General features: G+C 41.1%; 1 protein-coding gene and 1 long non-coding RNA gene across 4 annotated transcripts in view; one reads left to right on the forward strand and one right to left on the reverse strand.

Moving 5' to 3' along the window:
* Window positions 1–221: 221 nt before the first annotated feature.
* txndc16 (thioredoxin domain containing 16) lies at window positions 222–22832 on the reverse strand. Of its 3 annotated transcripts, XR_009205760.1 has the most exons (20): window positions 22492–22832; window positions 21289–21371; window positions 21076–21149; window positions 20823–20897; window positions 20611–20732; window positions 20369–20459; window positions 19467–19623; window positions 19213–19379; window positions 18662–18722; window positions 18215–18341; window positions 16673–16819; window positions 16484–16543; window positions 16007–16175; window positions 11532–11665; window positions 11174–11258; window positions 8317–8473; window positions 6647–6816; window positions 5104–5294; window positions 1660–1839; window positions 641–779 (listed from the first exon to the last, which is right to left on the reverse strand). XR_009205760.1 is itself a non-coding variant. In XM_058398845.1 (19 exons), the coding sequence occupies exons 1-19, from the start codon at window positions 22661–22663 to the stop codon at window positions 580–582; spliced, it is 2442 nt and encodes an 813-aa protein (XP_058254828.1). In that variant the 5' UTR covers window positions 22664–22825; the 3' UTR covers window positions 222–579. The 3 variants fall into 3 exon arrangements, 2 of the variants coding, with proteins under 2 accessions (XP_058254828.1, XP_058254829.1); XM_058398845.1 differs by lacking the exon at window positions 1660–1839 and having other exon boundaries at window positions 222–779; window positions 22492–22825; XM_058398846.1 differs by lacking the exon at window positions 641–779 and having other exon boundaries at window positions 1697–1855; window positions 22492–22830.
* The window catches only part of LOC131359205 (uncharacterized), a 105783-nt gene continuing 87062 nt past the window's right edge, over window positions 4377–23097 (forward strand). Inside the window, exon 1 of the long non-coding RNA XR_009205761.1 lies at window positions 4377–4500. This is a non-coding gene — a long non-coding RNA (uncharacterized LOC131359205). The remainder of the gene's footprint in view (window positions 4501–23097) is intronic.

Consider the following 23097-nt stretch of genomic DNA (forward strand, 5'->3'; position numbering starts at 1 on the left):
GATGGAAAAAAGTATGTATAAAAATGCTCTTTTGATTGCCGTTCTTTTCCCCCCATCGCAGTCAACTTTTACAGCATAGGAAATGAAACACAGGTTTGTTGTTACGTTTGCTGGCAGACGCAGAATGGCACGAAGGGAAGATGGTTGAAAAGCAGCCATGACTCAATCAGTGAAACCGCAACTTCTCATCAAATCATAAACATGTCAAATTACAGGAACACACAGGTACTGTATCTAAGCTTTTTTTTATTGAGCTTCTGGTACAAATCAGACAAAAAAGGAATGTATAATAAGACGTGTATTAGGGTCTTCTATAAAATGCTACATTTAAAAAAAAAAAAAATAAATATATAAATAATACAAAATCATAGTAAATGTAATATAATAAAGCTGACTGCCGTATATGGTCAATCTAAAAAGAGCAGTATGCAGTACATCTGACCTGAGAGAAAACAGCAGGGAGTAATGTGAGTGGACTGAATGTTCAAACACTTCTGGAGGTATAAACGTCATTTATATCGCTATAAATAGTGACAGGACTCCTTTCCGTCATCGGTGAGGAGGTACCTGTAGAAAGATCTACAGTTCAGTATGATGAGGAGCTGTGTGAGGTTTGAAAGCTGTTTCACGTCGTGTTTTCTTATCGCCTTCCTCATTTTTGCCAGCAGGCTTTGCTTTAGGACGCCGCTGAGCTGCGGATCCCGGCGCCTCTTCATCCATAACGGCCAGAAAGTCATAAAACGGCACAGGGGGACGCCAGGGTTTATCTGGAATCACACCTAAAGAAAACAATGAAATAAGAGAATTGTCAAAAACACTAGAGATGCAGCACAAGCAATACTCTACAAGAGAGCCTTATCTGAGTTTACGACAAGCTCTGCTGCATCCTTTTGTCCATTTTCCTAGATAACAGTGTGTCATGTGATACATAATGCTGGAGATAATATCTTAAGTCAACATAAAGCTGTTTATAATGAGATGGACATACACTTTTCTAAGCTGGAAGCTTCGTGTTGAAGCACCAGAGCAAAACTAAATAAGTAAACTTTGCACACCAAATGTCCATTTCCTGACTGACTGCCTACAAAATGGTTTCTATTTCATTTGGGGCCAATTCTGCTCCTTTAATACGCTCCCAGTGAAAGTTTAACGCTGTCTTTCCTACTTCATTGTTCGGAAAGTACGTCTTGAGCAGAATTCCAGTCATCCTGGTAAAGAAATTGCTTAAAAGTAAACTGGTCTCATCTTAATTCCTGTCAAGCTCACTTAGCCAAAACGTCTCATTGCTGGGAACTAACTGTGAGCCGGCAGGAGAAAGAATATGCCAGCAAGGTCAAACGCGCATTACTGGAAAATGTTCAGAGAAATGTTAACCAAATATCTGCATCCAAAATGGCCTATAAAACAGGTAAATAAGCAAGGAGAGCATGAAAGGCAGTAAATCTTACAGGGACCTAAACTGCTATTAGATTTAAGGACTTTCCATGAGTTTCAGAGCTGCAAGTGGATATGTTCGGGCTAATCAACAAAAGCGAGAGGAATTGTGGATTAACCTTCTGGAAAATGTGTGGCAGATGGCACCAGGACTGAGTGAAAGGAACATCCAGTGCTCATGTTAAACAAAAGGAGAGAAGGTCAATAAGAGTCTTAAGAGTTTACCTGGCTTGAAATGTCATGGATCTATGCTTTAAACTGAACTCTTTTTCTCTCTCCTTCTCTCTCCCTCTCTCTTTCTCTTCATGTGCATGTCTTATCTTGCAGTCATTTCTGGTCATTCTGTGGTCTCGCTGCAGTAGGCGTCATTGCCAGCTATTTTAATAGCTATGTGCTTAGATGGCTCTGAAAATACAAGAGTCTGACAAAATGAATAAAATAAATATTGTACAGTGCCTTGCGTAACTAAGTGTCTTACAGCATATTTTGTTACAACCTGGAAGTCAGATTATTTTTAAGGTCCTATATTACAAGAAATAAAAGCTATAAAACTGTAACTGAACCCCATAGAGTTCATTATTTGTTACATAATAATCATTCAATTAAGTTATCACATGACCTCAGTAAAAATACACCCATTACTGGTATAGAACAAACCTAAGGAAAGAACACCATGAAGGCTACGGAGCTATAGAAACAAGTCCAAAACAAAGAACACCACGCAATCACAACTCTGGCAGCAAAGTAAAGTATTCACTGAAAAGCACTGACCAAGAACTGAGGATATGAGGCGAAGAAACGGACAAAAGGCCAAAGGTAACTCTAATGGAGCAGGAGAGATTAACACCTGCTAACAGGATAATCACAACCTGGAAATACCACAAAGCTGGCAATTATTAATGAAGAAAAGTATGAAATCAAGTGCTGGAGACTAACATGTAGATAAAGGTTTTTAAGTCTGATGAGATCAAAATTTTCATTTTGGCCGAAACTCAGCATTGCCTCAACTTCAACACCACCACCATGAGTCACACCATCTATACTTATTTTTTATCAGCGGACACTGAAAAAAAAGAAAGGGGTGAGGGTTGAGGGCAATATAGCAAAATATCAGAAAGAAAGCCTTCCGCCAGTCTGTAAGAGACTCAAGACTGAGCAGTAGGTTCACCCTCTAACAGGACAATGAACCTAAAGGTCAGAATATCAAAAGCTACAGTGGAGTGGTTCAAAACCAAGAACCTAAATGTGTTAGCCCCTGCTTAACATCATTCCTAAAGTGAAGCATGGTGGTGGTAGCATCGCATAGTTTGGATGCTTCCAAAAGGCCAATGAACCATGGAATAAAGTCAAAGCTACAGTGGAGTGGTTCAAAATCAAGATCCTAAATGTGTTAGTCATTGCTCCACAAGATCCCTAAAGTGAAGCATAGTGGTTGTGTGGATGCCTTTTTATCAGCATAGACTGTAAAAAAAAAGAAAAAAAGGTCAAGGTTGAGGGCAATATGGCAAAATTTCAGACAGAAGGGCTGCCCCAATCTGCGAAAGACTTGAGACTGGGCAGATTAAAAAAAGTGGAACGGTTCAAAACCATTTGTTAGTCAGAGCCCAGACCTCATGCTGATTGAGAATGATAAGTACTGTTCTCTATTCAATATGACAGAGCTTGAGCAAATTTTGGCAAGAATAATGTGGAGGATCCAGATGTGCAAAGCTAACAGAGACATACCTAAGGAGACTTGCAGGCATAACCGCAGCCAATGATGGTTATTGACCCAGGGATGAAATTATGTCTAACAAATGTCTGCTTCTTTGTTTACCATTTGTCTCGCAATAAAAAATGTTTTGTTAATCGAATGGCAAAATTCCAGTCATGTCAAGATAAATTACAGGATGTAACGATACAAAACGTGGAAAACGTTCATGCATACATATTGTAAGGAAACCGTGAGTGGAGTAAGACTGCTAGTCTAATCATTTTCTCTGATAACAAATGAGTAATAGCCCGATAATAGTTGGCTTGCACATATCAATTCATCTGACCATTATGCCACCACTGTGAATGATGATAAAACTATAAATTTGGCTGTAACACAATCACAAAATTGCCATAAAGAGACATTCTACTAAGAGCCTGGTTACGTTTTTGTGCTAGATTCCAAAAGTGTTAAAAAGCCTTAAGTGTGACTTACTCAAACACTCTCAGCTGTTTCTACAAATATCTCGCACTTGTTCTTGATTGTTTGGTGAAAGCTTGCTTGTGCAAGCTCCTTAAACAGTACTGTGTTTGGTTTTACACTGTCTCACTGCCATCACTAAACTTTATAAACTCTTACCAAAAAGTGCAGAGTAACGGTCAAGGTGTACGATTGCTTACATCCCACAGTTCCTGTATGCATACTGGCACTTAAGAGTCATGACCGGTTGATGATCATGTGTTTTTGTACTGGCACTCAAGGAAATGTCAGCTGCCATTACCCCAGAACATCTGGGACAAAGTACAGCACACCGTGTAGACAGCTGTTTGTATTTCAGCAGCAGGTAAGAGCAGAGGCTGTAGACAGACCGACTCAAGTACGGTGGTAAAACCCCAATTTAAAATGACGGATGGATGAAAGTATGCTCTTAAATTACTGCGAGTTGGCATGCCAAACCAGAAAAGACGCGGCCACAGGAGCTGGAGGGTTTCAGGAAAATGGCTGGAAATGATCAGACACAATTAAGGGATGTAGCTACTCCAACCTCATAGGAAGCAGATGGCATGGTACAGGAGGGCAATCCTGGCTTTTAACAGCCATTTTTTCGGGGGGTTGGCAGAAGGAGAGTGCCGTTTGGAGCAGCAGAATGTTAGCATAGCTGGAAAATACTTTTTTGTCACAAGGAACAATGGCGATTGTACTAACGAATACACAAGGGATCGGAATAAACAGAGTGATTAAGAACTGTGTGAATGCCTGTAATTCTCATGGGTAGCCGAATCCATTACTCAGAAATATTTTCATTGCAACACTTATCGGGCAAGGGCAGCACGGTGGCTTAGTGGTTAGCACTGTTGCCTCACAGCAAAAAGGTCCTTGGTTCGAATCCTGGGGCCTTTCTGTGTGGAGTTTGCATGTTCTCCCTGTGCCTGCGTGGGTTTACTCCGGGTACTCCGGTTTCCTCCCACAGTCCAAAGACGTACATTAGGTTGATTGGTAATTCTAAATTGCCCATAGGAGTGAGTGTGTGTGTGTGGTTGTCTGTGTGGCCCTGCGATGGACTGGCGACCTGTCCAGGGTGTACCCCTGCCTTTCGCCCTATGTGCGCTGGGAAAGGCTCCAGCAGAGTCCTAAGAATAAGCGGGTATAGTACTTATCAAGCACTAGACCCCCTGTATTTGTAATCTTATCCATTAAAACAACAAATCACGTAATATATTTGAAAAGACTTCCTTTTGATGGAAATACCAGGCTCTAAGCATGAATATGTGATTTAAAAGTAATCCCATGTCACCCTGTACTTCAACCTTTTAGCTAACAGACTAGTCTTCTAGAAAGCTAGCTTGCATTCAATTTCAGCAGAAATTTCAGTACAATTTAATTTGTATTATCATATTCCTAGTGATTTATCAAACTGCATCCACAACCCCAAAAATTTTAGCAAAGTTAGCAAAGTCTGGCAGCATGCAGCTCACCTACAGCCTTCTCCTGGTGGTTTTCTATCCGCTGCAGCCACTGAATGATGTTTTCAGACAGCAGAGGACGCTCTGTTGGGAAGTGATACACCTCTCCACCTGAGCTCACCTGTGAGAGCACCAAAGCAGGGAGCGGAGGAACGTAGCTAAGATACGTCTCTAACACGGCCCTTCCAGCTGGCGTGCGACCCCTGCGACAAAACACGATCAAGAAACTGAGGCTTTATCTTCAATGATTTTTTTTATTAACTTCACACACAAATCCATATACACTATATTGCCAAAAGTATTCGCTCACCTGCCTTGACTCGCATATGAACTTAAGTGACATCCCATTCCTAATCCATAGGGTTCAATATGACGTCAGTCCACCCTTTGCAGCTATAACAGCTTCAGCTCTTCTGGGAAGGCTGTCCACAAGGTTTAGGAGTGTGTTTATGGGAATTTTTGACCATTCTTCCAGAAGCGCATTTGTGAGGTCACACACTGATGTTGGACGAGAAGGCCTGGCTCTGAGTCTCCGCTCTAATTCATCCCAAAGGTGTTCTATCGGGTTGAGGTCAGGACTCTGTGCAGGCCAGTCAAGTTCATCCACACCAGACTCTGTCATCCATGTCTTTATGGACCTTGCTTTGTGCACTGGTGCACAGTCATGTTGGAAGAGGAAGGGGCCAGCTCCAAACTGTTCCCACAAAGTTGGGAGCATGGAATTGTCCAAAATGTCTTGGTATGCTGAAGCATTCAGAGTTCCTTTCACTGGAACTAAGGGGCCAAGCCCAGCTCCTGAAAAACAACCCCACACCATAATCCCCCCTCCACCAAACTTTATACTTGGCACAATGCAGTCAGACAAGTACCGTTCTCCTGGCAACCGCCAAACCCAGACTCGTCCATCAGATTGCCAGATGGAGAAGCGCGATTCGTCACTCCAGAGAACGCGTCTCCACTGCTCTAGAGTCCAGTGGCGGCGTGCTTTACACCACTGCATCCAACGCTTTGCATTGCACTTGGTGATGTATGACTTGGATGCAGCTGCTCGGCCATGGAAACCCATTCCATGAAGCTCTCTGCTCACTGTTCTTGAGCTAATCTGAAGGCCACATGAAGTTTGGAGGTCTGTAGCGATTGATTCTGCAGAAAGTTGGCAACCTCTTCGCACTATGCGCCTCAGCATCCGCTGACCCCGCTCCGTCAGTTTACGTGGCCTACCACTTTGTGGCTGAGTTGCTGTCGTTCCCAAACACTTCCACGTTCTTATAATACAGCTGACAGTTGACTGTGGAATATTTAGGAGCGAGGAAATTTCACGACTGGATTTGTTGCACAGGTGGCATCCTATCACAGTTCCACGCTGGAATTCACTGAGCTCCTGAGAGCGACCCATTCTTTCACAAATGTTTGTAAAAACAGTCTGCATTCCTAGGTGCTTGATTTTATACACCTGTGGCCATGGAAGTGATTGGAACACCTGATTCTGATTATTTGGATGGGTGAGCGAATACTTTTGGCAATATAGTGTATATTTATTTATTTTAAACCTTACAGATGGATCCAGCATGGCAGTGATGACTCCAGTAGTCCGGTTCTCTCAGCTTTTCTCATCTCCTCAAGAGACTGCAAAGTCTCTGGACTTTCTTCTCCCCCAACAAACATTATCAGCAAAGGCTTCCTGAGCTCCATGTACCATGGCAGGTTCTCCACCGTAAGTTCAGGCTGATTTCATTGCAAGTGCAGAGCAGAGGCAAAGAGAAAGGAAATACAAATGCATACAGGTGCTGCAGTCACTTTGTTTGCAAGCAAACAGGAAATCAACAGGAAGTTAATAAACTGATAGAGGGTTGATTAAAATTTTACCAGGGGTGTGCAGACTTTTTTTTAAGTTTTAGTTAGGAATCTTGATCACGATGATAAAGATGAATTACGTCATTTTTTTCCACCGTTATTGTGATATATTAGCCGATAAAATTCAAAAGAAAAACTTACAATACTTTTATACAAGACCTCGGATCTGTGTTAAGAATGAGCCTATCAGAGATAATCAAAAGTCATTTATCATACTTTTATCAATGAAGTGATTCTGAGTAACCCTCAAAATAAAGATAAGCTGTGGCTGTAGAATTTCGTCGGCATCATTCTAGATAATTGATGATTATCAGCATGGTGGTGGCAGCATCATGCCATGGGGCGGATTCTCTTCAGCTGAGACTGGAGCTCCAGTCAAGATAGAGGGAATCATAGAAGGCATAAACCCAATCTATTTTGCCAGAAAACCTTCAGAGCTCTGTTAGACAGATGAATTTGTTGATCTTCCGGCTTCTCCCTACATGTGTGAGGGGTCATCACAGCAGACCAACTGGTCCACACACAACAACTTGGCTCAGGTTTTACGCCCGATGCCCTTCCTGACGCAACCCTCCCATCTTATCCGGGTTTGGGACCTAAACCGCATCCAGTGGCTGGGGTGTGGGCACTGGCTAGGGATCGAACCCGGGCCTTCCACATGGTAGGTGGGAAACCTACCACTGAACCACCAGCGCCCTATTAGTCAGATGAAGATGAGGAGAAAATCCACCGTCCAGCACAATACCGAGCCAAAGCCTCCTCCGCAAAGTCAGCAATGGAATGGTTTCAGCAGATGATCATAGTTTTGGAATGGCCAAGTCAGATAACAGATCTAAATCCTGCAGGTTGATAGAGCATTTTTGCAAGGAAGAATGGAATAAAATTGGAAAAGTTGGTAAGTCTCGTACCCAGAAAGACTGAGCGTTGTGTTACAAGTACAACGACGTATTAGATAAAAAGGTGTGCATGTAGGTTTCAGTTTTGTTTGCATTTGAACTCCGGTAGAAAAAGATCTGAAGTGATTTATTTGTTTTTACATTGTAAAAACCTGCAATATTAACGAAGGTCTGTCATCTCATCGAGATTAGATCAGAATCACAGTCTATCTTTGCTTCGATTTGCGTCATCAGTAGCATGTTGGCTTATCCAAATCAGCAGAGATTTTGTCTTCTTCAAAGCAGACTTTGTTTTCATTAAAGTTCTGCAATAAAATACGGATTTTTCCAAGAAACGTTCAAAGAAATTCAAACCCTCTGGCTTTACCAATAAATGCTATAATGTTGCGCGGATTAAACGGCAGCGAATGATCATATATGAGCAAAGAGAAAGGTTCAAGAGGTCAAAATGATTCAGAATAATGATGTGACTCACGAATAAACCGGTTCTTACAAGTGTATCAAGGGCTGCTCTGCTGATGTATGAGATCGTTTCCTGTAACGTGGATAAAAGAAGGGAATGAGCTTTTCTCTGAACTCCAGGGCCATGAGACACGAGAAGAGCAGGCAATGTCACAGAGTGCTCCTGAGCCCTAGGAGGAAATAAATAAATAAATGAATAAAAATAAATAAATAAAATAAATAAATAAATCTTAAATTCAGTGCTCTCATGTTATTTTCAGCACATTCACAGCACCTCACCCAGCTTTCAGGATTCTCACATTTTATGTTTAGCAATCTCACAATTCATATTTATTTCTCTCACACCTTATATTTAGCACCTTCAGCACCCTCACATTTCTCATTCAGCACTCTCACATTTCTCATTTAGCACTCTCACACTTCTCATTCAGCACTCTCACATTTCCCATTCAGCACTCTCTCTCACATTTCCCATTCAGCACTCTCTCTCACATCTCCCATGCAGCACTCTCTCTCACATCTCCCATTCAGCACTCTCTCTCACATCTCCCATTCAGCACTCTCTCTCACATCTCCCATTCAGCACTCTCCCTCACATTTCCCATTCAGCACTCTCACATCTCCCATTCAGCACTCTCACATTTCCCATTCAGCACTCTCACATCTCCCATTCAGCACTCTCTCTCACATCTCCCATTCAGCACTCTCACATCTCCCATTCAGCACTCTGTCTCACATTTCACATTCAGCACTCTCACATCTCCCATTCAGCACTCTCACATCTCCCATTCAGCAATCTCACATCTCCCATTCAGCACTCTCACATCTCCCATTCAGCACTCTCACATTTCTCATTCAGCACTCTCACATCTCCCATTCAGCACTCTCTCTCACATTTCACATTCAGCACTCTCACATTTCACATTCAGCACTCTCACATATCTCATTCAGCACTCTCACATTTCCCATTCAGCACTCTCACATCTCCATTCAGCCTTCTCACATTTCACATTCAGCACTCTCACATCTCTCATTCAGCACTCTCACATCTCCCATTCAGCACTCTCACATCTCCCATTCAGCACTCTCACATTTCTCATTCAGCACTCTCACATTTCTCATTCAGCACTCTCACATCTCCCATTCAGCACTCTCACATCTCCCATTCAGCACTCTCATATTTCACATTCAGCACTCTCACATCTCCCATTCAGCACTCTCACATTTCTCATTCAGCACTCTCACATCTCCCATTCAGTACTCTCACATCTCCCATTCAGCACTCTGTCTCACATTTCACATTCAGCACTCTCACATCTCCCATTCAGCACTCTCACATTTCCCATTCAGCACTCTCACATTTCTCATTCAGCACTCACATCTCCCATTCAGCCCTCTCACATTTCACATCCAGCCCTCTCACATCTCCATTCAGCCCTCTCACATTTCACATTCAGCACTCTCACATCTCCCATTCAGCACTCTCACATTTCACATCCAGCCCTCTCACATCTCCCATTCAGCACTCTCACATTTCACATCCAGCCCTCTCACATCTCCATTCAGCCCTCTCACATTTCACATTCAGCACTCTCACATCTCCCATTCAGCACTCTCACATCTCCAATTCAGCACTCTCTCTCACATTTCCCATTCAGCACTCTCACATTTCTCATTCAGCACTCTCACATTTCTCATTCAGCACTCTCACATTTCCATCCAGCCCTCTCACATTTCACATTCAGCCCTCTCACATCTCCCATTCAGCCCTCTCACATCTCCCATTCAGCACTCTCACATCTCCAATTCAGCCCTCTCACATCTCCCATTCAGCCCTCTCACATCTCCCATTCAGCACTCTCACATCTCCAATTCAGCACTCTCTCTCACATTTCTCATTCAGCACTCTCACATTTCCCATTCAGCCCTCTCACATCTCCCATTCAGCCCTCTCACATCTCCCATTCAGCACTCTCACATCTCCAATTCAGCACTCTCTCTCACATTTCTCATTCAGCACTCTCACATTTCTCATTCAGCACTCTCACATCTCCCATTCAGCACTCTCACATCTCCAATTCAGCACTCTCTCTCACATTTCTCATTCAGCACTCTCACATTTCCCATTCAGCACTCTCACATTTCCCATTCAGCACTCTCACATTTCCCATTCAGCACTCTCACATCTCCCATTCAGCACTCTCACATCTCCCATTCAGCACTCTCACATCTCCCATTCAGCACTCTCACATCTCCCATTCAGCACTGTCACATCTCCAATTCAGCACTCTCACATCTCCCATTCAGCACTCTCACATCTCCCATTCAGCACTCTCATATTTCCCATTCAGCACTCTCACATTTCTCATTCAGCACTCTCACATCTCCCATTCAGCACTCTCACATCTCCCATTCAGCACTCTCATATTTCCCATTCAGCACTCTCACATTTCTCATTCAGCACTCTCACATCTCCCATTCAGCATTCTCAAATCTCCCATTCAGCATTCTCACATCTCCCATCCAGTACTCACATCTCACATTCAGTACTCACATCTCACATTCAGTACTCTCACACCTTATATTTAGCACTCTCACATCTTATATTCAGCCCTGAGACCTCTTACATTCAGCACTCTCACATCTCCCATTCAGCACTCTCACATCTCCCATTCAGCATGCTCACATTTCTCATTCAGCACTCTCGCACCGCCCATTCAACACTCTCACATTTCTCATTCAGCACCCTCACATTTCTCATTCAGCACTCTCACATTTCTCATTCAGTACTCTCACACTTCTCATTCAGCACTCTCACATCTCCCATTCAGCACTCTCGCCTACAGTGTGTATATATATGCAGTCCGTACCATCTCTCTGCCTCCTTGTGCTCAAACAGCCCCAGAATCATTTCTCCTCTTAGGTATTTCGCTGCTTCTTCAAAAATGGCCACATCTGTAACAGTTGAGAGGATGTGAAAAACTGAGACATAAACAAGCTAAGATCTGCTGCCCCACATTATGTTCCACAACAACTTTGTATACAAAATCTGTTTAGTTTTGTTTCCTAAATCGATAAACATAGCAGTTGCAGGAAAATACATGTGCTGTGATAACAATCTAAAGTGCTTCGGGAGACACAGCCTCAGGAATAATGTGATTAGTAGAACGAGGTATGTTGAAGCATCTTGCTAAACGAATAGCAGGATGTTTAGCGTTCGTTTCATACCCGGATCTTTGGGCGCGAAAAGCCCGAGCGCTCGGATGGGCGAGAGGGAAGAGTGTCTGCTATACAGCTCTCCTTCCAGGAACGACAGGACTTCTTCCGAGGTGGACAGAGAGAGCGGGACGGACAGATGACTCCTGCGGATGCAAAGGCAAAAAAAGAGATTAAGTGAATGGGTGCAAATCTAAACACATGTACATGACGCACAATTAAACAGATAACGGCACAAACAAAAACATCCCCCTAATTCAGTTAAGTTATACAAAAAGCCCACACACTCTCTCTAGTAAACACAGTAATGGATAAATGAAAACGCGTATTTAGAGACGCATAGAAATCCATAACCATAAGAACCCATTTTACTCCGCATGATAAGACTGTGGCGGCAATTCCACATAACGTCGACTCTTCATCTCATGATAATGCCATACATCACGATAAGAGGCCTATCTGCTTGAAAGCACGAGTCTAGACTTGGCATCGACCCACGTTATGAGGGTACGCTGGCTTCTAAAAGGTCTTAGCAGATAATTACATCGAGCACACTGATCGATTCAATGAACAGTCATGGGATCAGAGCAGAGCATAGGGCCGGGGCTATATTACTGTGTCTAAATCATAAAATCGGTGTGTGATCTGAAGCAAACTGAAGAGATGTCTTAAGTTAAGACTTGCACTTTTCCTTAAATATTTAAGTAGCTTATTCAATGAAATAAAAGCCTTAGATATTCTGCAAAATGTCTGCATGCGACTATTAAATCATTACAGATTAATTATATAATTTAATATAAAAATCTGAAAATTCTAGCTGCTTTTCAGCTTCTTGTAAATACTCAGGTATTTCATTTAAGATTATTTAAATACGTCAGGCAAAGACGGAAAAGGGCGCACAGCCTTACAAGACTGCAGGATTGTTGCTAAGTTTGTTCGAAGGTGCAAACACAGCAAGTTTTATAAACTCCAGATTATCCCACAGGAATTTAACATGTTCTGGTAACTCGGGCGTTTTCTCAGAGCCGAGAAAACAACCACAAATTCGCATCTCTAGTTTATATGAAATAAGTAAATAAGAGCATCTTTCTCTGGCTGGCCAGAGCAGATTGCTGAAGCTGCTTGAATAACCATTTGTAAACATATCAACTGTCGAGTCACATTATCATGAATTTAATGCAAGAAATAATAATAATAATAATAATAATAATAATAATAATAATAATAATAATAATAATAATTATACTCAATAATACTCAAATTTCAGCTGTCAGATGCTGGAAAAAAATCAGCCTTCTCGCCCTGTTTGTGGCTCTATGATCATTTTCTCAATGTAATGAAACAAAGCACAAATTACTAAAAACCAGATCATTCATTTTTATGTGTGTTCTTTTAAAACTTTTTTAAAAAAAGGAACTTTAGAACTAAATCAATGATGGTTCATATTCCAGCTGTGTCTCTAAGAAATCATTCAACCGCATCTCGACTTGATACGAAGCATTTTGATCAGAATTAAACACAGTATTTACCTTTTCTAAGTAAAGACTATTCTTCTTATCCTTGCCAGACTCACTCTACAACTATGTCACGTCTCTTTTTTTAATCTGCATTTTTACCCAAGGGCAATATTTTCGTACCTGATTTTTTTTTAATGATATAAGATTTGGAATTGTATTGACGTAGTATTTTCTCTGGTTTAGACATAGACCCTAGGTTGTGTTTCATCATATTATACTGTAGTTGACAAGCCAAATATAACATACCAGTGCAATCAGGCAACCGGGGAGTGCACTGCTCCTCAAATTTCAATTTCAAGCAACACAAACTTGGAATAAAAGAATATTTTAAATGTTATTTTAAAGCTATGAAAAGCAATCAGCAGAGTCTGAATTTGCCATAAGTCTTGGTGTCGGCGTCCTGATTCCCAACATCGTTACGTCTTACTGCTGTGATCGAACACATAACGATGACATCATAACAATTCATGGATGTTCTGGATGAGATTTTTGTTGTTGCTGTTGTTGTGGAAGAAAAATGAAGACCAGAGGACTCAAGCTGTGCTGAATTGTGTGAAGTGTGTGTGTCTGCTGAAATGATGATAAAGGAGTGAATGATTGTGTGTGAATGTGGTGCTCTGCTAAAGACTGGCAATTCCATTCAGGGTGCATCTCCACCTCACACCCTGTATATATTCCCGGTATTCCCAAATCAACTCCAGCAATGACGAGAATAAATCCTTTAATAAAGACGAATAAATGAATGAATTCATTCATTAATTTCACCACATAATTAAGCGTTAATCACAACCGCAAGAGTGCTATCATCCTGAATATCAGCATGGCTCTGATTTAACCGTAGGCACAATACACCTGTTTATTAATCAAGACTAATATCAGGTATCTGAAATTTCAGACATTTTGAAAATGCATCCTGAATTTATACATTTCTGAAAATGTGCTTTGTTAAAAGAGCTATAGAAATAAAATTGAACTGGATCAAATATTTGGTTTATTTTTGATCCGTCATAAATAGATCCGATATAATCCACAGCTGGAATAAAGCATTGGGTGTTGCCATGCCGATGCACAGACTGACAGACGGCCCATTGTAGCCAAAAATTGGGATTTATGTAAACAACTGGAGCGATACAAAAGAAATACAATGATGTTCCCAGTGATGTTTTACTAAATAGATGCACCACTTGTCCAATCAGATTAGTTTCCCTAACCACATCAACACATCAAGATAAAATATACATCCATGACAACAGTCTTAGGCCTTTATCATTTATCCTGTTTGGATTCCAGAGAGATTCATAAGCTTAAGTTTTCCAAACAGCGTAAATTTTTTTCCTGTGCACATGTAAATGATTGATTCATTTATTCTACTCATACCCAAACATAGTTCTTCTTGAACTTAACTTTCAGTGTTTCAAGCAGGTTATCAACATTTTGAGTGAGAGGAAATGAGATGTAATCATGATAACCACTCGGTGCGGATGACGAAGAACGCAAGTAGACGTCTCTTGTAAACATAGTGGGGAGACTGGATTGGTTGTACCGGATACTGATTATGCAGATGCAGGCTTCTTGTTAATCCAAGGTAAGTCTAAGTGGACAGTGATAGAAATAGAATAGCCTTCAATAATCTTAGAATTTATTTTTTTTTATTTCCTGCTACTCAGTATAGAGACACAAGTAAAGAAAAATGAATGCCTGTAAAAACATAAAAACAGCATTTCTTCTTCCTCATATTTCCGAGTACCCTTATATCACTAAAACAGCTCTGAGCCATCCAGGCATGGACTCCACAAGACCTCCTGTGCCTGGCACCAAGATTTTAGCAGCAGATCCTGGAAATTTCATGGTGGGGCTCCATGGACTAGATTTGTTTGTCCAGCATTTCCGACAGATGCTGAATGGGATTGAGATCTGGAGAAATTTGGCGGACAAGTCAACACCTTGAGGTCTTTGTCATGTTCCTCGAACCGTTCCGGAACTATTTTTGCAGTGTAGCAGGGAGCCTAATCATTCTGTATGAGGTGACTGTCATGACATCATGGCCTCTCCATAACTAGACATTTCATATACACCTAAAGTGTTTGGGAAACGTGTGTAATGTTATGCTACCAGTAATATGCCAAGCAATGTAATACTGCTGAATAGTCATTATTCTTTCCTAGCCAAGGCTGAGTGTGAAAAAGGCGAGCTACTTTGCTGTTTTGGCGCAACAGAATTAGGCGGTGAATTTACAGCTTTGATATAGGAGCTGATAGAAGGCATGAGACGTTATCAGTGAAGAAGCAGATAAAGAATTAGAGCAGTCAGTGTACAGCTTCCTCACATACAGAGAAAGACCCTTATAGGCTTAGAGAAGCTTGATGAAGCTGACCGATGGCTTAAAACCATTTCCTGGCAGCCACTGAAATACAGGAGCTATCTCCCAACATATCGGATGCATTAACGAGTACTCAGTTGCATTCAAAAGCACAATTAAGCTGCAACCGGATAAAAGGGCATGCATGCCAGCTGTGTTGACAGACGCTAGATTGATGAGATGAAGACGAATGCCTTTAGTAGAGACTCTGGTGGCTTCATTAATGGTACGGGTTGTGCATACGCAGCTGAATATAAAAGAGCTTAGACAACGATTCGCAAAGTCAAATGATACTATGATGAGTGGAGATTATATCTTAACATACAGACACTCTTGAGATAAAGCATAACATCTTGTGCAGGTAGATCACCGAGGTAGCCTGGAATTGCAGACCAGTGCTATATTTATTACTGCTATTATACTGATTCGCTCACTTAGGTGACTCATGCAAAAAGAGTCATTTGCAAAGTGAACATATTCTGGTACCATGTGAGAAAATGTAGACCCTGTGCTTGAGGTCTTGACGAAATTTCCCTCTTAGACCTTATTGAGAATGTTTTTGTAACAAGTGTGTGTGTGTGTGTAAGAAAGAAAGAGAGTGCTAGACTCACAGCAAGATGAATCTATACAGGCTTTCAGTTCCCATCATGCCTCTGTAATACTGAGCATCTTCACCCAGGTGGAACAGCAGGACGGAGGGGAAAGTGGAGACATTCTGCTCACGGCACACACATGTCCACTCGCCACAGTCTACTGAGGCCAGTGTGACATCACTCACACCTAAACAGACACACATGCATGAACAGACATGAGGTGTTAACCGTGAAGAAACTGAGAAAAGAACTAGAGATGTCAGAGCACAGCTTCCCCACATACAAAAACACTTATAGGTTTAAAGAAACTTGATGAAGCTGACAGATGACCTAAAACCACTTCCTGGCAATGGGGTATATGGTAGCAGGGTGGTTAAGGTGTTTGAGTACTGATCGGAAGGATTTCAGTTTGAGTCTCAGGAGCTGCCACTCCTCGGCCCCTGAGCAAGCAATGTAATTGTAAATATGGCTTCACATATTGATCTGTATCTTTACCTTCGAGTGCATCAGCAACCTCAACATACGACTGCAGAAAAGCCTTGGACACGGCGTCCCCTGGACAGGACAGACAAAGAGACATTTCCAACATATCCACTAATAGTTTAAGAATTTATTTATTGATATTTAACTCTCAAACAGAAAAAAACTCTGAAGCCACAGCACATTTTGATGCAAAAACCTCACATTTCATGTAGAACAGCACCGCCGTGAGGCCGTTCTGTGCTACTGCAGCACTGAACGTGTTGGCTGTGAGTTGTGAGACAGACTCCATGTCCAGCGTTACACCGCGGTCTCTGTACACAGACTCCGCCACCTCATCATCCAGAACATCTGACAGGAAATACACACCTCTAGTTAGAGGACATAGAGCAGAAAAGTCAATGGGAAAATGTCCCTCCTACATGAAATGTCAATCAACCAGACATTTTGGGTCTCAACGTTTCCATTTTTTATGTACATAAGCCTGACCGTGCTTAACTACAAATACACCAGAACATTATGATAAATACATAAATACAAATCAGCCATAACATTATGACCACCTGCCTAATTCTGTGTTGGTCCCTCTTTTGCTGCCAAAAAAGCCCTGACCCATTGAGGCATGGACTCCACTATAGATCCCTGAAGGTGTGCTGTGGTATCTGGCACCAAGATGTTAGCAGCAGATCCTTTAAGTCCTGTAAGTTGCGAGGTGGGGCCTCCATGGATCGGACTTGTTTGTCCAGCACATCCCACAGATGCTAAATTGTATTGAAATCTGGGGAATTCAGAGGCAAAGTCAACACCTCAAACTCGTTGTACTCATCAAACCATTCCTGAACCATTTCTGCTTTGTGGCACGGCGCATTATCCTGCTGAAAGAGGCCACAGCCATCGGGGAATAGCATTTACATGAAAGGGTGTACATGGTCTGCAACAATGCTTAGGTAGGTGGTACGTGCCAAAGTAACATCCACATGGATGGCAGGACCCAAGGTTTCCCGGCAGAACATTGCCCAAAGCATGACACTGCTTCCACAGACTTGCCTTCTTCCCATAGTGCATTCTGGTGCCATGTGTTCCCCAGGTAAGTGACGCACACACACCTGGCCATCCACGTGATGTAAAAGAAAACGTGATTCATCAGACCAGGCCACCTTCTTCCATTGCTCTGTGGTCATGCCCATTGTTGTTTTGGTGGTGCACAGTGGTCAGCATGGGCACCCTGACTGGTCTGCAGCTATGCAGCCCCATACACAACAAACTGTGATGCACTGTGTATTCTGACACCTTTCTATCAGAACCAGCATTAACTTCTTCAGCAATTTGAGCAACAGTAGCTCGTCTGTTGGATCGAATCACACAGTCCAGCTTTTGCTCCCTGTCTGCATCAATGAGCCTTTGCTGCCATGAACCTGTTGTCGGTTCACCACTGTTCTTTCCTTGGACCACTTTTTATAGATACTGATCGGGAATACTGACCAGGAACACCCCACAAGTGCTGCAGTTTTGGAGATGCTCTGATCCAGTGGTCTAGCCATCACAATTTGGCCCTTCGTCAAACTCGCTCAAATCCTTACACTTGCCCATTTTTCCTGCTTCTAACACATCAACTTTGAGGACAAAATGTTCACTTGCTGCCTAATATATCCCACCCACTAACAGGTGCCATGATGAGGAGATACTCAGTGTTATTCACTTCACCTCTCACTGCTCAGAATGTTGTGCCTGATCGGTGTATGTCACCTAAAGAAGCCCAGTGATCCTCATCTTCATCCTCCTCATCTTCTACTTCCTTCTCCTCTTGGAACAGTTGTCCTTGGATGAGGTTAACGACTTCTTCGGCATTCTTCAACGTAAAATACTTCACTTCCTGTTGAGCATTAAGAGAAATCACAACACAGCAAGTTCTTGAGATTTGCTCCTGATAATCAGTTTATTCAGATATTTACTTTGAGCTCTGTGAGATTTGACCTAGAATTCAATTCTGATTGTTTAGCTGTTTTGTTTAAATATATATACACTGTCATCTTACTATTCTTCCCCCAAGACAGTGGAAAACCTAATTCATACTCTACTGTAAACATGTAAACACACTGTATATGTATGCATGAGCTAAAGTCGTTCTGATCGACCCTCAAGGAGTGAAATGCACACAATTATACAAATTTTCTGCTCATATGAAGTACTGACCTCGTGTGGGAGTCGATATGCAGCGTTATATCGGAGTGGTGTTTTAACTCTGGGACTGTCTCTAGTGTACACACACACACACACACACACATCTTTAATTTAATAAAACCACAACTAAAGGAACTGTTCAGCTAAAAAAAATAAAATAAATCAATTTAAATCAATAATACTATTTGGTATAATAGAGGAAATTGTTTCCTCATGCTCTCACTCAAATGAAAAAGTGGAAGGATTCAACCAAAGTGAAAGTAAGAAAAGGCTGCTCTTTTGAAACGCAGTATTTAAAAGTAAAAAGTGAATGTTTTAAACTTATAAAATATAGATCTTGTTATTGTTTTCATGACAAAATGACATTTTAAAAAAACCTAAGTGTAGTTTCTCCTGAAAACAAGTTGGCTAATATTATGTACACTGTATTATAATAATATTATAATTTTGCATGCAAATCACCAAACCAAGCTGCCTAGTCAATGTATTTTAAATCACTGAGTTGATGCTAATTAAACCTTTAGTTTTAAACTGTAGGAGACATAAAGTTAAGTGTTGGACACCTGTGGATTAGGACGAGGCCGATCTCTCCTCGTAGCCTCCAGGCCAAAGTCTCAGCTGTGCTTCGATCCATGTGCAGCGTCTCGGTCTGAGCGAACAGGAACAGCACGGGCACGTTCAGGTGATTATAGATCACGTCCACGTCTTCAGGATCCACGTCTGCCTCCACCTGCCGTCACAAAAGTAAATGAATAATAATAATAATAATAATAATGAGAACTACAGTAGTTGTGTTTGTCAGTGAAAAACTGCTCACCAGGACTGGTGCTTCCATCAGCTGCAGAAAGGTGTGTATGTTAATGGTGCTCAGTTGCTTTCTCATGAGTGTGTGTGGACACGGTTCAGATGGCCGAGACACGCCGCTGCAGTGGAGGAACCAGAGACGCGCCTGGACAGAGGAGGCATCAGTAATCCTGCAATAATAAGCAGCATAAATATTATAATCATAATCTATTTCTTTTTTAGGTTTAAGGATTTCTTTGTAGAATCAGTGACTGAGTAAAGAGCACAGTGAGGGCACAAACAGATAAAGATCTGGTTGATTAGAAGGTTGGATGTTCAAGCCCCAGAACAGCCAAACTGCCAATATTGGGCCCTTAACCCTGCTCCATCTGTGTGATATCATATCTGACCCTGCACTCTGATATGCAAATAAAAGATTTTCACTGTGCTGTAATGTATAAATAACCAAAAAATAGTATTCTTCTTCTTCATTAATCAGAGAAACAAGCAAGAAGAGGAGAAGCTCCTCAGCTGAGGTGTCAGAACTTGTTCATGGGACTAGCAGACAGTCCACAAAGCCACAAATGGAAGAGGGAAAACATTCTCTGGTCTGATGAGATCAAATTAAATTTTTAGGTTTAAAGGAAACAGTGTGTATAAAACATGAAGCATGGTCATGGTAGCATCCTGAGACTTTTCATCAGTTTGATGGCTTGCATTTCTTCAGGATGCCTTTCTGCTTATAATCTTTTCCATTTTATGACTAAAACCTTTTTGTTTATTACTTTAGTAACATCTCTGTTGGCTGTTTTATCAGTATTAAGCTTTGCCTCACTTGTAGACTGTTAGAAAAGAATAAAAGAATAGAAGAACTAAAGAATATCCTGAATGAACGGTATGCAAAAGCGTAAATACGTAAAATCCGCCCACACTTACCCCATGTGTTTGAGCAGAGGCGCTCCGGTGGTCTGCACAAACTGGTACTTTCCTCCGTAAACGAAAGCCGTCTCCATTAAAGCCCGGTGCTCTGCTCAGAAATGTTTCACATGTCAATTCATGACGTTACAGTTATTAGATAAATCTGAAATAAATATGTACAGATATCTAAAACCCAACCTGAAAAGTGAACAGGTGAAATTTTGCAATAAATACACAATAATCAAATCAGAGAATCGTACCTGGAAGCCCGAGCGCTGGTATGTGACCCATCACGATGTCCGTCTTTCCCTTCGCCACTCTTTCAACGCTGACCAACTCGGCTGGAGTGTGAACGTACCGAACCTCGTTGAAGAGCACCGTGCTGTGTGCAAAGAGCAAACATCGTGGACCGCATTATAACCGAATGAAAGTAAATGAATAAATACATTTTTTGGCAAGTTTCCCAACTCACAACAGCATATGGGACACGATGGCGTTGACGTCAAAAATGGTGTCAATCTCGAAACTTCTCAAGACCTCAGCACCTCTGAGAGAAAGAAGGAGTGGAAACAGGAAGTCATTAGGATATGCTTTTCATGTTATGTGCTCAGTGTTACACAATGCAAAACTGGTAGCTATAGCTTTCCTTAACTGTTAGCTATATTCAAGTAAAGACAAAGAAATAAAGGTGATTATTCAACAGTGTTTAGTAATAATGTTTGAACCTGAATAAATGTGCTTTCCGCATCACTTCTTCCTCTGTGCAGTAATCGGCGACATTTTCTTTGGAGCAGTTCACCTACAGAGATGTATTTTGGTTATACAGTATATCTTATAAACCATGAATTTCCTCAGTACACAGCACTGTATGTGGCACTTAAGTAATATATGTTATGCTTGAACTTAAAGGTTAAAAACTAAAATGTGATTCAACTGACCATCGCCACTATTATGCCGTAGTCCTCCAACGCCACGGCGGACGTCTCCAGCTGCTCTATAAATGTCTGAATGGCTGGATCAGCTGCAAATAAGCAAAAAAACACCTCACGCTCAATACGTTCAGAGATTAAGGGAATTCAGTAGTAAATACAAAGACGGTGAAAAGCATCATTTCATCTATAGTCTAATCTCAATTTTTCATCTATTCATTCATTCCGATGTTTATCATATAATTTATCCCATAAATATAAGTACATTTTATGTATTTTTTTTTTTTACATGCTACCACTACCATGCTTCATAGCGAGGAGGGAGTTCTCAATGTTGTGCTTTTTATTTTATTTTATATTATTTTATTTCATTTTATTTTTAAACAAAGTGTGAAGAGTCTTCATTTTCTCTAAAAACAAAACGAAACTAAAAATAAATAAACAAATAAATAAATATATTTATTATACACATTTTTCCATGTACTTATGTTTATGGGATATAATTTATATTATATCACCACCACCATGCTTCACAGTGAGGTGGGGGTTCTCAAAGTAGTGCTTTTTTTTTTAATTATTTTTTATTTTATTTTATTTCAGATTATTTTATTTTTGTCCAAAGTGTGAAAAGTCTTTATTTTCTCTAAACAAAAAAACAAAAACAAAATTTTTTTAAAAAAATTAAACACATAAATAAAAAGATTTAGTATACACATGTTGGGAGTAAAGTTTGTTGAATACATTTTAAACAAACAAACATATGTTTGTTTAAAATGTAATAATAATAAATAACGATTCTTCTATTATTATCAATAATATAAAAGAGTAATAATAGCAGTAATTGGGGGCAGTGATAGCTCAAGTGGTTAAGGCTCTTCTAAGGAAGATCAGGGTTCCAGCCCCAGCACCACCAAGCTGAAACCGTTGGGCCCTTGAGCAAGGCCCCCAACTCATCCTGCTCCAGGGGTGCTGCATCATGACTTACCCTGCGCTCTGACCCCAACCCCAAGGATGGGATATGCAAAGAAGGAATTTCATTGTGCTGTAATGTATATGTGACCAATAAAGTCTACTTACACTTAATACTATTTCTTTTTATATTATTTATTTATTCGCTTTCCTTTACAATCATATTTATTTCTCTTGTTTTTGACCATAATTAGCCGGTAGATCAGCTAAGCTAATGTTGATGAACAGTGCATGACAACTCACCGTATTTGCCAAAGTAAATAAGAGATGTTTTTCCAGTCTGCACGTGCTCTTTAAAACCCTCAGCCGTGAGCTGCAGCAGCTTTGCGGGATTCCCACGCGCGCACTGCTCTGATACAAAACCCAGCAAGAGTGCTCCAACGCACAAAGTGTACATGATCCCACTGGGGTGCATTCCTACATTACTATTTTTTTTTTCAAAACGTGATTATTTTTCGGATCCGCCAAAAAAAACCTTGAAAAAACATTTATACGCATTGCAAAAAACACCTTTGCAAACCATCCTTTCACTGTAGAAAAATATCGCTACTTCCTGAAACATAGGCCGCATTCCAAACACTTCCTTGATCACTACATGAGTACTCAATCTAGGGAAGACAATAATGTCACTTACATCCTACGTAGTATACTCTTTATCCATATTTAAACGGTTTGGGATTCAACCAAAATCACAAACTCTCCCAGCCAATCAAAGGCAGCGGCGGGACTTAGGAATAGCCAATGATTCATACAGTGGGTGGAGCTTTAAGCGGTTAGAAATTCGAATGTATCCGACATTTTGGTTCTGAACACACAGGAGTCAGTGCAGATTCGCGGGTTGTACTTCGG

This window comes from Hemibagrus wyckioides, linkage group LG09 (assembly GCF_019097595.1).
Source record: "Hemibagrus wyckioides isolate EC202008001 linkage group LG09, SWU_Hwy_1.0, whole genome shotgun sequence".
Taxonomy (NCBI): domain Eukaryota; kingdom Metazoa; phylum Chordata; class Actinopteri; order Siluriformes; family Bagridae; genus Hemibagrus; species Hemibagrus wyckioides.